The sequence below is a fragment of the Triticum dicoccoides genome, chromosome 2A (assembly GCF_002162155.2).
Source record: "Triticum dicoccoides isolate Atlit2015 ecotype Zavitan chromosome 2A, WEW_v2.0, whole genome shotgun sequence".
In the NCBI taxonomy this organism is placed as follows: domain Eukaryota; kingdom Viridiplantae; phylum Streptophyta; class Magnoliopsida; order Poales; family Poaceae; genus Triticum; species Triticum dicoccoides.
Window position 1 is genome coordinate 227,095,709 of NC_041382.1, and position 15,301 is coordinate 227,111,009.

General features: G+C 44.7%; 2 protein-coding genes across 3 annotated transcripts; both read left to right on the plus strand.

Moving 5' to 3' along the window:
* Window positions 1-3,626: 3,626 nt before the first annotated feature.
* On the plus strand, window positions 3,627-12,707 carry LOC119354329 (protein RRP6-like 3). 2 transcript variants are annotated; one of them, XM_037621063.1, is made up of 12 exons: window positions 3,627-4,065; window positions 4,878-5,128; window positions 5,201-5,299; window positions 6,060-6,143; window positions 6,867-6,953; window positions 8,482-8,602; window positions 9,377-9,555; window positions 9,640-9,678; window positions 10,338-10,846; window positions 10,935-11,433; window positions 11,609-12,267; window positions 12,397-12,707. In XM_037621063.1, exons 1-12 carry the CDS (start codon window positions 3,759-3,761, stop codon window positions 12,476-12,478), a joined length of 2,916 nt encoding a protein of 971 aa, XP_037476960.1. In that variant the 5' UTR covers window positions 3,627-3,758; the 3' UTR covers window positions 12,479-12,707. The 2 variants fall into 2 exon arrangements, with proteins under 2 accessions (XP_037476960.1, XP_037476961.1); XM_037621064.1 differs by having other exon boundaries at window positions 3,631-4,065; window positions 12,413-12,707.
* A 204-nt stretch (window positions 12,708-12,911) lies between these two features.
* LOC119354330 (ATP synthase subunit gamma, chloroplastic) lies at window positions 12,912-14,294 on the plus strand. The gene has a single exon (XM_037621065.1). The coding sequence runs from the start codon at window positions 13,011-13,013 to the stop codon at window positions 14,085-14,087; it is 1,077 nt and encodes a 358-aa protein (XP_037476962.1). The 5' UTR covers window positions 12,912-13,010; the 3' UTR covers window positions 14,088-14,294.
* The last annotated feature ends 1,007 nt before the right edge of the window (window positions 14,295-15,301 follow it).

Sequence of the window (15,301 nt, forward strand, 5' to 3'; positions counted from 1 at the left end):
CAAGAGGATAATTATTTTTGAGAAACTTTCATGAAAAATTCTACATTGTTTCCATGAGCATGAACACAAGTGTTGAAGGTCGACCCTCACTTCTCCAATGCATAACCTTCCAATCACTTCTCTTTTTAAAAAGTTTCTAGGAATAAGAGGCAAGTAATTTTTTTGTATTTTCATTCTTTTAATTTTTTTATTTCACCCACAACTAAAGAAAACCAAAACAAAGGGAAAACAAAATCTACTTAGTGAAGAAAGCAAACAAGCACACACGAGAATATCAACCCTACCCTATTGCTCCCCGGCAATGGTGCCAGAAAAGAGCTTGATAATCCCCAAGTGCAAGGAATCATAGTAACAATTTCAAAGATGGAAGTGACAAGTATGGAGTGTTGAACCCACAAGGAGCTAAAGGTAAGATCAATATTCTCTCAAGTCTTATCTGCCACTCATACGACTCTACGTACACCGAACGTTTGCTTCCATCTAGAAACTTAAAATAAAACTACATTGTGGGTATGAAAAGGATAACTTTGCATGATATCGGAGAACTAAAATATAAAAATAGGTGTTGTTAACATAAAGTTAGAATATATTACTATATATTATAAATAACGAGTGTGGAATAATGATGGGTCGGTGTGCGGAATTATCCTAGGCAATTGTTAATAAAATCGGTAGTCATTATTGCAATTTTATATGAGGGAGAGGCATAAGCTAACATACTTTCTCTACTTGGATCATATACACTTATGATTGGAACTCTAGCAAGCATCCGCAACTACTAAAGATCATTAAGGTAAAACCCAACCATAGCATTAAAGTATCAAGTTCTCTTTATCCCATACGCAACAACCCCCTTACTCGGACTTAAGCTCATGTCACTCTAGCAACCCACTATAAGCGAATCATGAACGTATTGCAATACCCTACAGCGGGAATCCTTCACGTGTGCACGATACCGAAGGCACCATAGGACATCACCAAAAAAACATACAACTCAAACCAATCTAGATCATCAATCAACCCAAAAGACAAAAGAAATCTACTCAAAACATCATAGGATGGCAACATATCATTGGATCATAATATGTGGCATAAAGCACCATGTCCGAGTAGAGGATTACAACGGGGTGCGGGAGAGTGGCCCGTTGAAAAGAGATGAGGAAGGTGATGAAGATGGTGATGTTGATGAAGACGATCACCGCGACGATGGTTCCCCCGGTGGCAGTCCGGCGCCACCAAGAGAGGGAGGGGGGAGAGTCTCTCCCTTGTGCTTCCTCCTCCATGGCACCGTAAACGTTTCGGGGGTACCGGGTACTTATCGGGTCATCAGAAGGGGTTTCGGGCACCCCCGACAAAAGATATGGGGCTTATGCGCCAAGAGGGGAAACACACCAGCCATAAGGGGCTGGTGCGCCCCCCATATGGGCCAACCTAAGGAGGAGAAGGAAAGGGGGGAAGGGAAAGAAAAGTGTGGATTGGGATTCCCTCTTCCTTCCCTCCCCCCTCTTTCCTTCCCCCTTGGGGAAACATGGCAGGGGGGCGCAGGGCAGGGCAGGGCCCTAGGGGGCCGGCGGCCAGCCCTAGGGCGCGCCGTGGCCTCCCCCCTTCCCCTTCCACCTATATATATGTGGGAAGGGGCGCCTAGCACACCCCAGATCAATTGTTCGCCGTGTGCAGCACCCCCTCCACCGTTTACACCCCCGGTCATATTTTCATAGTGCTTAGGCGAAGCCCTGCGGAGATCACGTCACCATCACCATCACCACGCCGTCGTGTTGACGGATCTCATCTAATACCCCGACGTCTTTCTGGATCAAGAAGGCGAGGGACGTCAACGAGCCGAACGTGTGTAGAACGCGGATGTGCCCTGCGTTCGGTACTTGATCGGTTGAAGCATGAAGAAGTTCGACTACATCAACCACGTTGTTAAACGCTTCCGCTTACGGTCTACGAGAGTACGCAGACACACTCTCCCCCTTGTTGCTATGCATCTCCATGGATAGATCATTGCGTGTGCGTAGAATTTTTTTTGTTTTTCATGCAACGATTCCCATCACCAAGTACCGGATGGATCCAGGAAGTGTTAGCCGTAGGTACATTATTATTGCATGTGTATTTCACTAATGGGTAGCAAGGGTTGGCCACAGTTGTTCCTTTCACAAAATCTGCATTAGGATCCATCTTGAGTGAAGTAAGTGAATCAAGATAACTTGATAAAAATTTGACCGAAACACCAATAGGTGGTGCCGGCTTGCCATGCACTAACTCATTTCTGATATGCTATAATATCCAGAAAAGCATCAGTACGCGAACTCGCATGGACACATCTACATCACAAACAAGCTGGAGTAACCAATCATCATAGCGCATAGTTGTGGTAACATCAGGAAGCGCCCAAACCTCAGACATAGCTCGCCGCAGTCGACACACATTATCACAAGCATACAAGACATGAAAAATGTCTTCATCCTCTATCCTACAGACTGGGCAAGTACACCGAATCTCCAAAGTCCTCCGCTTTTTTATTTTCCATGTTGCCAAAGAATTCGCTGCAGCACGCCAAGCAAAAGAGAGAACTTTAAGCAGGGCGGGGCACGACCAAATTAGGTTCCAGACCTCACTGTGTCCGTCACGGGCGCTGCTTGTGGAAGCTAAAGAAGGAGCATAGAGCTCCCCCGCTAGCCAGTAAGCACTCCGAATTGTGAATTAGCCATTCTTCTCCTATTCCCCAACAATGAAATCTTCCCCGAAACGCGGAGATGGCCGTATACGACAAATAGTTTGGACATCCACAGACAAAAATAACTGATTTAAACGAGTCAAGTCCCAATTACCATTATGATCAAGTAGTTTTGACACCCATTTATATTGATATCTTCCCCTCTAAGAAAACAAAGAACCTGTCACACCACACATGGTTTGATTACGTTTACTCATTCTTTTAGTGGTTTAAACTAAAACTACAAATTTCAAGCAAATGAAAAAGTAACAAAATAAATATTATGGATGTAGTGCGATGTATATGAGTTAACAAAACATTATAAAACACATTCACTTTTAGCACTCTGGATTTCTAGAGTTTGCTCTTACTCTATTGTTAAGGGCATCTCCAACTCTAGTGTTAAGTAACAAAATAAATATTATAGATCCAGTGCGATATACATGAGGTGTCCAGATGTTTTTTGCCATCTAATGTGGTGTTGTATATGTCCGTTGACATGTCCGGTGTTCAAATTCTCGCAAACCTAAAGTAAATTTGAGAAGTTTTACGGGAGTCCGGGCATCCGCTTGGTCAATGAAAATCACCATGTATCTCATCTTACTACTATCTCTTGCCGTCAATGTTCGGCGAAAAGCCGCTGAAGGATGGCGGAAGCCACACATGAGCCGCTTGGGATGGCAAAAACCACAATGGCGGTGTAAACAAATAGAGGCGAACAATTTTTTTGTGAGTTATTAATAAAAAACAGACATTTAAGACGGTCACGTTCGGCAACACTCCAGCTCCCAACTCCGTGAAGCTGAAATGATGGAGCGGAGCGGGGCATAGTTCATTTCTGAGGAGCAGCTATTATGTTGCTCCTCGTTTCCAGCATCGAGCGGAGCGGAGGGAGTGACCCGTTTCCGAACGGGGCCATAGTGTTGGATGGCCGCTCTTGTATCCGGTCCGCGGTTTTTTAGTGTGTAGCGTGTCTCTACCGCAAACGGTCCAAGATCCCAAACTTAGCAAAGGTCCGTCCGTCACTACCGCGAGCGAGATGCACACCGTCAACCTCAAGTCGCGCGCCGCCTTGGCGGCGGCCGCCGCGTGCTTCGCGTTCCTCGCGGCGGCGGCGCTGCTCCACCGCAGGCGTCGCCGAGGTATATCGCCCACCTCGCCTCGCCGCGTCGAGGAGCGGCGCTCCCGCCGCGCGCGCCGTGCCTGCGAAGAGGAGGAGAAGCCGCAGGGCCGGTTCAAGCGCGTGCTCGCGGATAACTCCTACTCCCCCTTCAAGCACCTCCGACGTCAGGGTGCCGACCAGGCTGTTGACGGCCACCCCGACGAGGCCAAGCCGCAACCGCAAGGTGCGCCGCTCCTTTTGGCCTCGTCATTGCGCTCATTTGCACGGGATTTTTATTTTTGATTTGAGGAGCTGGCGTGTAGGGTTGCGTGGTTGTGAAGCTCCACCATACTACATTGCGATGGCTGACTGACAAGGTTAAGACTCGGCTGTAGTAGTATATGTTCCGTGGGGCATTTCATCGAACACCTCGTACCAAGGTCGTACCGAGTTTGACCATTGCTGCTGGATTTGGACATTGTTCTTCTGCCACACTTGCATTAGGGAATTACCGCGCTGCTAGTCACGGCTTGCGCAAGTGCAAACTACTGTACAGTTGTCGGGTTAGGTGGTCAATACGCTTCGTATTGGAACCAGGTGCAGCTGCTGCGTTGCCACCATGTGTAAAATGCAGCACAATGCTGGTCCGCTGCATGCTTCTATTTACCCATGACTAGACACTAGTATACTTAGCTAATGAAGGTAGTGACCTTCTGCTGTACCAGCACTAGAAATTGTATTTTGCCCTGTATATATAAGATCGTACACATGTACTTGCCCTGTATATTTAAGATCGTACACTTATACATCCTTACAAGTCATATAAATATCTGAAACAACTGATTGCTCTCATTTTCAAAAAAATCCTCACTAGGCAATTTACTAAATCTTTTTGTGCTTATGTATCCCAGGAGCCTAAGCTGTCACATCGAGATAGTGCAACTGCCAAGCTGATTGTACAATATTTTTAATTATCTTTAAATGTTCACCATAAGCAAATTAAATTGTACCTTTGATCATAACCCGAAAGGAATGTGCCTTTTGCCATCATTACAGAATCATCAGAAAAGATGCACCCATTTGAGGATGAAATTACGTCCTTACTGGACAACCCAACCAGATATTCAACTTTTTGTAACTTCACACCAAGCAGCCAATGCCCAGAACTGAGAAACTCATACAATTGGGTCAATACAAAAGCTCAATTGGAGCATCTGGCTGGATTGTTGGGCGAGGAAAAAGCTTTCGGTGTTGATACAGAGCAACATAGCTTTCGGTCATTCCTAGGATATACTGCACTTGTGCAGGTAACTGCTAACAGATGCATTATTGATGCTTTTCAGCTTATTAAGTTCATTAAGGTTGTATTTTTTTGGTAGATATCTACCCAGAAGGAAGACTATTTGATAGACACAATTGCGCTACATGATGTGATGGGTATTCTACAACCAGTTTTTGCCAGTCCGTTCATCTGTAAGGTAGTCCATCTTTTACATCTGATGTCATCAGGCATCCATTTCTTTCGTTTCCAGCACTATGATTAGCTACTTAAAAGCACTACTTAAATTTTATGCATTTCAGTAATAAACTGGGCCTTGGAACGTCTAGAATAGTACACGTCGGTGATTAGGCACCGCGGTGCCTATGGCGTGTGCTTTTAGCACAGTGCATTTAGGACAGGTATTACAGGGATAGCCTGTACATCCTAACAAAAACAGGTTATTTCATCCTGCATCCCAGGCAAGTATATATAGAGGTACACGTGGGGAGATAAGCAACAAACAATACTCACACAACCACATGTGAGGACTTTTTGAAAAATTGGTTTTTGAGCTGGGAGCACATGATTCCAAGCTCTATTTGGCTCTACCACCCAGAAACTCTGAATCATAGCTTCTTAGATATGCTAGCATCTTATTCGTGTGAACACAACGATGTAATACAAGATGCCCATTAGATGACATATCTGAAGGACAATGAGTTGTACTGTTTCAGAGACTTGCCAGTTTCTGTCAACACTAATAAAACATGGATGTGCACACATGTGATCCTGATTCTTGCATGCCCACCTTCTCATAATAACTCTCCCATGGCTTCCTTGATTCTATGTATTTCCCCTCTTCAATATATTTTGGACTTCCTTGAAATATTGATGTATGCTTGCCTCAACAGAATATCCACAATGCTTTTGTTTCTAAAAGGTCACAATCATTTATGTTCTGCTTTCTTTTGCTTTAGATCTTCCACGGAGCTGACAATGACATTCTTTGGCTTCAGAGAGATTTCCATATTTATGTTGTGAATATGTTTGATACTGCCAAAGTAAGTTCCTCTATATCTGGGAAGATTCATTATAATTCTGCAGAGACTTATGCAAGCAATCTGTGAACAAGTATATCTGGTAGTTGTCCCACATTTTTTTTCTTAAGCAGCCAGTTATGTGGTGTGTCATTCACTACTTAGAGGTGGCATGAAACACAGTTTTCATTTAAGTGACTGCAGTTTTATACACTGAAATTTCTTACACAAATGCTTTATTATTTTGATCATTTCAAACTTCTTGGGTACCCATTTCCTGTCGCCTGCTCTTGTGCCCTTTCTCTTAATTTTGAATAGAAGGTTTCAATTTCTTTGTGGGGAAAAAGATGGGCCACTGAGCATCATCATCTTATATTGTGTTCGGTACTTCTGTCTTAGTTTCAGATATATGCTGTCTGAGTATTGCTACAGTCAGTTGCTTCTCTTCCAATTGTGTTGGTTTATGTTTTCAGTTTCAATCACAAAATTCATATGAACTGATCAACTGGAATACAAAAACTTTATATTTGTGCATTGCAGCTCAGAACCAGGAGTAGTTTATAATACCAATTTCCTTTGAATTAGTCCGTGCCCATAAATATTTTGGTTCTTGAACGTCTTTGTTGCTTGGTACCTTTGCCCCTGCTGTTCATAAGGCTGTTCATATGCCTTTCCGCTCTCACTTTTTTGTTATTATCCTACGCGTCTGAGCTTTGCTCAATTGCTTGTTGAAATCAACATTTTCAGGCATGTGAGGTCCTATCAAAGCCACAGAAATCCTTAGCATATTTGCTAGAATTGTATTGTGGAGTGACCACCGACAAGACATTGCAGGCAAGTAATCTTCCAAGTTTGGCTTAAACAGCGAGCTTGCTAAAGCCTGTCAAGTGTTCAGTGACAGTTAGTGTATGTACTGATTCTTTAGTAGCTGGTTAGATCCCATGTGCCTCCTCAACTTGTACATGACAGCCTGTTTGGTTCGGGGGAAGTTGGAGTAGGGAATGGGAATTGAGAGGGTGGGAGACTAAAAATCACTTGTATGGTTGGAGGGTATGGGAATTGAGAAAGAAAAGGGATGGGAGTTGAGGGGGTGAACTCCCGCTAATCTCTTCCCAGGGGAGGGCTGGTAATTCAGCCAGGGAATGGGAATTAGCAAACAAAAAACAGTTTGTTTGTTGCGCCAAACAAGGGCTGGTTCAATTTTGTACGTAAACAAACGTGTCCTCAGCATCTTCTATTAGTTTGACTCGCGAACTAAACAGAGAATTTTTTTTTCTATTAAATTCCCACAAGCAATTCCCAACAGTAGCCAAACGTGGGACTGGGACTAACAGTCCACTTCCCAAGCCTAATCACCCAACAAACTCCCTCTTAAAAACTCCCATTCCCTTTCCTTTAAACTACCAAACAGGCTGTGAATACTTTTCGGTATTTGAGAAAATAAATGAACTATTGATGGTGCTATATACATATTGAACCAAACCACAAACCTTGGTATTTCCTTCTAAGGTTTCTAAATGATGTAGAAGACAACGTCTATAGAAGTTGCAACTAAGGTTTTCAGAAAAATATTTACCAATTCTTGTAAACTGTTACTTTGGTTTATTTACCGGGGAAGGGGAGCCTTGGCGCAGCGGTAAAGCTGTTGCTGGGTTCGAACCCTGGAAACAGCCTCTTGCAGAAATGCAGGGAAAGGCTGCGCACAAAAGACCCAAAGCGGTCATACCCTTCCCCGGACCCTGCGCAAGCGGGAGCTATGTGCACCAGGCTGCCCTTTTTATTACTTTGGTTTATTATAAGTGCCCAACCGGAAGGTATATGTTTCACTTCAGTTTAATTTCATAAGCCCTAGAAAATATTAATTGCGTATTGAATCCTGCTTGATATGTTATTATTCATGATGCTAGAACCCAGTACAGCAGTAGGTTTCCCCCAATAATGTTCTATCAACTGTCTACGTGTATAATTATTCATGATACCTAGTCAGCTCTGACATGATCTCCCGATCACTGGCCTTGACACCCTTCACAACCTGGCCCTGAAATGGATGTGACATCCTTAGTTCTTTTTATTCTTTACTTGCATCGATGAATTTATGCTCAGTTTAGCTGTCTTTTCGTTACAGCTAATATTTTCCGAAGTCTAGTAATTTATTTGCTTATGCATTCAATTTGGTGTTGAATACCTTAGATGCAAAAGAAAATGATACACAAGTGCCTTCTGCCTACTTGTTCTCATCGACTCTTTACCTGTGCTTGCAAATCTCAGTTTGCTAGGCACACGACACATCAGTTCCAAATTTCAAAATTGCTTCCGTGATTGTCGCTATTTCTTTTCATTTGACCTTATTTTGAGATTTCAGCGTGAAGACTGGAGATTACGCCCGCTGACAGCGGAAATGATTGAGTATGCCCGTTGTGATGCTCACTATCTGTTGAACATTTCAAATTGTTTGGCATCAGAGCTCCATGCAAAATCCTGTGGTGTGTTCTAACTTCTAAGTGCTATGTCCTTATTTCCATTGCAAGAGTCTTTACTGCCATCTAGTACATTAACAGACATTGTATTATTTTGCTGTTTAGCACACTCAAAGTCAACAATGAATGCTGAATACAGCTGATTTTGATATCCCTGAACTATTGAAGTAATTAGAGCTGATTTCCATCAGTAGTTTTTGTGTTCTTCACCCTTCAGCCTTTTCTTATTGTCAATAAATGGAGCTTACTTGATGTAGCTGTGGAATTTGAATCCTTCATTACCGGAAATCATGTATAGTTTTCATTTTGTGCTCTAAGTCTCCCACCACCTGAGCTGTGGCAGAACTATCTTTTGTGCTTTCTACATATAAAAGATTCCGGAAATAGTATACTCTTAATCTACAAACAAAAAGTATATTAATATATTAAGAATGGGAAATAGTCTAATACGACCGACTGATTTCATGCAGAAATCAGCCGGGTCGTTCACTTGCCATGTGCACGTGGTCCCCACACATTTCGTCTTCCAACTCCTTTTCTTTTCGTTTTCTCCTTATCTTTATCCCTCCTGTCCCGAAGCTTCTTGGCTTCTTCCCCAACCTCTAGACAACAGATGCGAGCGCTGCTTCCTTCCCCCCATGCGCGCATCAAGCTGGCCGCCGCCGACTGCAGCTGAGACGCGCTGCACCAGCCCAGCCGCCCACTGCTGAGAATAGTATATTAATACCCCCCTGCTTCGCATTTAGTTTTTGATTGGTTGTAATATCAATTGTGCTTCAGATTCTCCCGATGGTAAAATCAATTTTTTCTTGGTGGCTAGCCGTCGGTCAAACATGGTGTGCATGCAACTATATACAAAGGAAATTGAATGTCGTCCAGGAGCTTCCTCTGCAGCATCTATTCTCTCACGAAATGTACAAACTCATGGACTTGATTCCAAGAAATCTAGTGAAGTGAAGGTGCTTGTTTTCCTTTTTCTATGCATCTGGTCAGCCAGCTCGCCAGTGATTTTGTTAAGTTCTAAACAATTTAATCTTTTGTAGGATCTTGTTCGGAAAATTTGCGCATGGAGGGATTTAATGGTCAGCCAACATAATTTTATTTCCCTTTTTGATTGTTTTTTGCATTTCTGTTGGACTATGCTCTTTTATTTGGTGAACCTTGTTAGTTGCAAGTCTAGGTTGTAGCAGTGTAGCTGTGGTAGGTTAAGGGATGAGGTAGTAACACTGCCTTCGGTTCAATGCTGTCTTGGCAGCAACCTATACTTGGCAACATAAGCAGCTCAGTGTTTGGAGTGAGCCTGATCTCCCTTCTCGTGTAGATTGGTCTCTTGAACAATTCTTATATCTTTTCACACAGAGTGATTAGATATATAAAAAGTTTGAAAACATTTTAGGGGTACGGAAAGTGACTAGCTTAGAACAAACCAAATCAAATTGATAAATTTTGAGAGAAGATAACCACACCTGCATTGAAGACTAAGCCGACAAACCTGAGGGGACCTTGTGGCGGCGTGAATAGGTGTGGTCCACATGACATTGGCTGGATCAGCTTACTCATCCATAGATTATAATTAACAGGTTTCTACACAGCCGCTTGTATTTTCTCAAGTATTTTCTCGAGTTCCTTATCTCCTATTCATGGTATATTATGTTAAAAAATTGCACATCTGCATTATTGTGGTTCTGGGCCTTCTGGTCTGTTCTCCTTTCTAATTCCTTCAAATGTCTTGGGATCTCAGGCTCGCATGCATGATGAAAGCTTGCGGTATATCCTGTCAGACCAGGCTATTGCTGCCCTTGCTGTAAGAGTTCCAAAAGGTCGAACGGAGATGTGTGCTGTCATAGCAGAAACTGAGCCAAGTGCTTCAACTATGCATCCTTCCTTGTCGTCACCATCCCCTGTAGTTGTCGCTCACATTGAAGAACCCTGCTATCTAATTGAGGATACCACTGTCAGCATGGATAACTTATTTACAACTTTGCTTGGGAAGTATAAAGAACCAAGTGGGTTATGTCGACTATCAGTTTATAATTATAACCTTGTATCGCAGCTAAGTTTGAAGCAAACAAATATATTTGCTTTTGCATCAAGTGGAGAAAAGTTGTCGACAACACCACCTAACAAAAAGGCTTCCCGGGAATCATTCATTAAAAAGTTTTCATGCAAGTCCCCAGTTTATCACAATTGCAGGATCTACGCTAGTGATGAAAGACTACTTTGCTACTGTGACCGCAAAAAGTTGGAATGGTTTGTTTCTTAAATGCTATAAGTTGTTATAAGTATGTGACACTAACATCATAGTTATTTTGTCAAACTGATTGATTTTATTTCCCAGGTATATTCAACGGGATTTGGCAAAGTTAGTAGAAGACAATCCTCCGGGAATCATGCTGCTATTTGAACCTAAGGGTCGTCCCGAGGATGAAGATAATGAATTTTATATTCAGAGCAAGAAAAATATCTGCGTTGGATGTGGAGAAAAGAGCCACTATATCAGATATAGAATAATACCATCTTGCTACAGGATGCACTTTCCGGAGCATCTGAAGAGCCATCGTTCACATGATATTGTACTTCTTTGTGTGGATTGCCATGAAATTGCTCATTCAGCTGCTGAGAAATACAAGAGGCGACTAGCAGAAGAATTGGGAATACCCCTTTTTGTACAAAAAATAGTGAACTCGGGTGATAGAAGTTTAATAACCGATGCATCAGTATCTGAAGATAAATTGAATGAAAAGGGTGTGTCCCCTTTGCTGCTGAGGACTGCTGCAATGGCCCTTCTGCGGCATGGATCCACTATGCCTTCGAAAAGATGTGAAGAGCTAATGCAGGTCCCAACATCCTTCTAGTATTTCTGGCTTCGTCTATATGCATCACTTACAGTTTCCTGACATTGGATTATGAAACATAACTTTTTAAGCTAGTTGCCAGTATTTTTTTCGTGATTAGACATGTATTTGTTCTTAGCGGTAGATCTGTGTTACCGATACATTCATTTCGTTACAGATTGTGAAGTCATACTACGGTGGTAGGGACGTGACTTCCGAAGACCTGGAGATGGCATTACTTGTAGGTATGAGCCCCAATGAGCGAAGGAGACTTGAAAAGAAAAAAGGGTATCCTCATTCTTTTAGAGCTCAGACTGAAAACATTATAAGAAAGAGCAGCAACAAGGCCATCTTAGAAGACATGGGAGATGATTCAAAAAATAGGCATACTTTATCAGAGCAAGTTTCAGAAGATGGGAACGGGAGTAGCGGTCAACAAGATGCTGACGGGACTGGGTGTAATAGCCAGGCAGAAGATTTAACTGTGAGCCAAAGAAGCGCAAGTTTGTCAGTCAGTATGGATGATTCTACTTGTGACCCTAACACGGAGAAGCTTGGGTCAGATGGAATGCAGCGATCAAGCAGCGGAACTCAGGCAAATGGCCATCTCGACGAGGATCCAGTCAGCAGTGATAATTCCAGCCAAGCTATTTCCAAAAATGCTGACAAGAAGATATCACTGCTAGGACACGGGCACCACGGTAAACAAGTGGTCGAGCTTTTGCTGGCCAATGGTGGGGAGGAGGCCGTTCACCAGTTTTGCCAAAGATGGAGGCATGTTTTCGTCGAAGCTGTCCACCCTCGTTATCTACCTTCTGGTTGGAATATAAAGCACAGGTAAAAAAGATCACCTTTTGCTGCTTGATTGGTTAATTGCTTAACACATAAAATTTCTTGTGCTTGCGAATCGTGATGCTCTTTACTTTGAATCTATTTATCATTTGAAATCAAGATATTTATTTACAGAGCATCTTCTGTGCAGTGGAAGAAGGGATTTCGGCGACTTCAGTGTGTACAAACCATCCAACCAAGAGCCTCAGCCTGCTGACTGATTAGGAGGATCAGTACTTTCTTTTTATATAAAGTTGTTTGCATTTTATCAAGCTTATATATGCTTGTATCACCAGATTCTTTTGGTATGTGGCATCTGGCCTTTTTCCAACTCTGGAATTTTACAAGATTTTTGTATGAAAATGAATATCGAATTTTGATTCACTTGGACTAAATATCTAATATGTACTGTAGTATATCCGCAGTGTATCCATTCCTGCCCTCTCCCAAAGAGCAGTTCCCTTTTTTGTTGCTGTAGTTTTAAGAGTTATATTTATTTGGCAAGGCAAAAAAATATGGATTGAGAAATGGAAGCAGGCAAGGGGCAGAGGGTAGGCGGCCAGGGCGCGCCACATGATCCGCGGCAATCTCGCAGTGACTAGCCCTCCACCACTCAGCCCGGCTTGAAAACCCCACCTGCTCACTTCTCCACCCAAACCCAATCCAAAATCTTTCCCTCCCTCCCATCCTTTCTTCCCCTCCGCCTCCGCCTCTGCGGCCGCCAGTGACGCGCCAGGCGCTAGCTAGCCATGTCGTGCTCCCACCTCTCCACCGCGTGGTCCTCCTCCGCGCTTGCCAGCACCTCCACCCGCCGCCGCGCCTCCACCGGCAGCAGCAGCCTGGTGGTGCGGTGCTCCCTCCGGGACCTCCGTAACCGCATCGACTCTGTCCGCAACACGCAGAAGATCACGGAGGCGATGAAGCTGGTGGCCGCCGCCAAGGTCCGTCGCGCGCAGGAGGCCGTGGTCTCCTCTCGCCCCTTCTCGGAGGCTCTGGTGGAGGTGCTCTACAACATGAACCAGGAGATCCAGTCGGAGGACATCGACCTGCCCCTCACCCGCCAGCGCGCCGTCAAGCGCGTCGCGATCGTCGTCCTCACCGGCGAGCGTGGTCTCTGCGGCGCCTTCAACAACAACGTGCTCAAGAAGGCCGAGGCCCGCATGGAGGACCTCAGGCAGCTGGGCGTCGACTACACCGTCATCAGCGTCGGCAAGAAGGGCAACGCCTACTTCCAGCGCCGCGACTACATCCCCACCGAGCGCTTCCTCGAGCTCGCCGGGATCCCCACCGTCAAGGACTCGCAGGCCATTTGCGACCTCATCTATTCCCTCTTTGTCGCCGAGGAGGTCGACAAGGTGGAGCTCGTCTACTCCAAGTTCGTCAACCTCGTCCGCTCCGACCCCATCATCCAGACGCTGCTGCCCATGTCCCCTAAGGGCGAGATCTGCGATGTCAACGGCATCTGTGTCGACGCCACCGAGGACGAGCTCTTCAAGCTCACCACCAAGGAAGGCAAGCTCACCGTGGAGCGCGAGAAGATCAAGATCGAGATGCAGCCCTTCTCCCCCGTCGTCCAGTTCGAGCAGGACCCCGTCCAGATCCTCGACGCTCTCCTCCCGCTCTACCTCAACAGCCAGATCCTGCGTGCCCTCCAGGAGTCGCTCGCTAGCGAGCTCGCCGCCAGGATGAGCGCCATGAGCAGCGCCACAGACAATGCCATCGACCTCCGGAAAAATCTCTCCATGGTCTACAACCGCCGACGCCAGGCCAAGATCACCGGAGAGATCCTTGAGATCGTCGCTGGCGCCGACGCCCTGTCCGGCTGATTCCTCCTCCCCACTTGAGCTGAGCCGCCGCTGTTATATATAACTCTTTGCCTCCTTTTCTCCTCTCTTCTACTTATCTTGCTTGGTCTGTGTCTGTCTGTAATAATTTCTCATAGCACAAAAAAGGATGTCTGTTCTAAGATTCAGTTCGGAGATGCCAAATGTATAATCCAGAGTAATTTATCTATGCAATCCCGCCTCCACCCATATGCAATTTGTTTATGCAACCCAGAGTAATCCCATATGCAGTTTCTTGGTAGAAACCCTAGTGAGATGGTCCTCACTTAGTAGTCATTCAACAAATCAATACTTATAAAAGACACCCAAAGGGCATCTCATAACTGCTATCAAGGAAAACAGTATAATCAAAGAACAACAAAGTTACAAACCGACATGTAAAAACTAGAATTATATCAAAAATCATATTGGCCATCTTGTTCATTCGCTTGCTTGTCAGTCCGTAGGCAGTGTAGCCACTCGCTCTGATCCAAGCGCCTAACTTGCCAGTGGATGGTATGTGATGTAGTGTCATGCACATTTCGGCTAGCAAGCGTAATGTGTGTAGCGTGATGTAGTGTCATGCACATTTCGGCTAGCAAGCGTAATGTGTGTAGCACTGCTTTAGAGGGATATAAGGGTCCAAGTCCAACACAAGAGGGCAAAAGAGGAACTAATTCATCCCAATCCTTGAAGGAGTTGAGGTCTTGGTATCCAAGAGGATCTTCCCTGGAAGGGGTCTCGAATCCACTTGGGGATCTTCTCTCACATAGAGGCCTTGATCTCCATGGGAGAGGTAGGTGGACGAGAAAAACTCAATCTCAAATGAGTTATAACCTTTGCTAACCCTAGCTAGGAGGAGGAGTGGGTCTATATATAGTGTTTCACGAGATAAGAGAGGGGAAGAGGGGATACATGGGCCTCTGGCCCGGTTAGGCACTCACAGATGCTGGACGTCTGGGTTGAAGGCCGGACGTCTGGGGCTTCACGTTGGGCCGGGGCCGGATGTCCGAGCTGGACTGGGGCGCCGGATATCCGGGCCAAGGGCCGAATGTCCGACCGCTGTAGCATTTCAACGGTCTTCTTCGTCTGTGTACTTGGGGATTTGCTCTTCATTCAGAGCGTCTCCCAGATGGTCTTCTTCATACCTAAGCACACATAGCATTTTCGATTGAGGTAGTACCATGTCTCACATGGTTCATACGGAAGCTTGTTAA

Bases quoted from the DNA above. Each gene is read 5' to 3' on its own strand.
- LOC119354330 (XM_037621065.1), top strand. From the start codon at position 13,011: ATGTCGTGCTCCCACCTCTCCACCGCGTGGTCCTCCTCCGCGCTTGCC.
- LOC119354329 (XM_037621063.1), top strand. From the start codon at position 3,759: ATGCACACCGTCAACCTCAAGTCGCGCGCCGCCTTGGCGGCGGCCGCC. The intron at 6,144-6,866 runs GTAAGTTCCTCT...CAACATTTTCAG, and splicing joins ATATGTTTGATACTGCCAAA to GCATGTGAGGTCCTATCAAA. The intron at 8,603-9,376 runs GTGTGTTCTAAC...ATTGTGCTTCAG, and splicing joins GCTCCATGCAAAATCCTGTG to ATTCTCCCGATGGTAAAATC.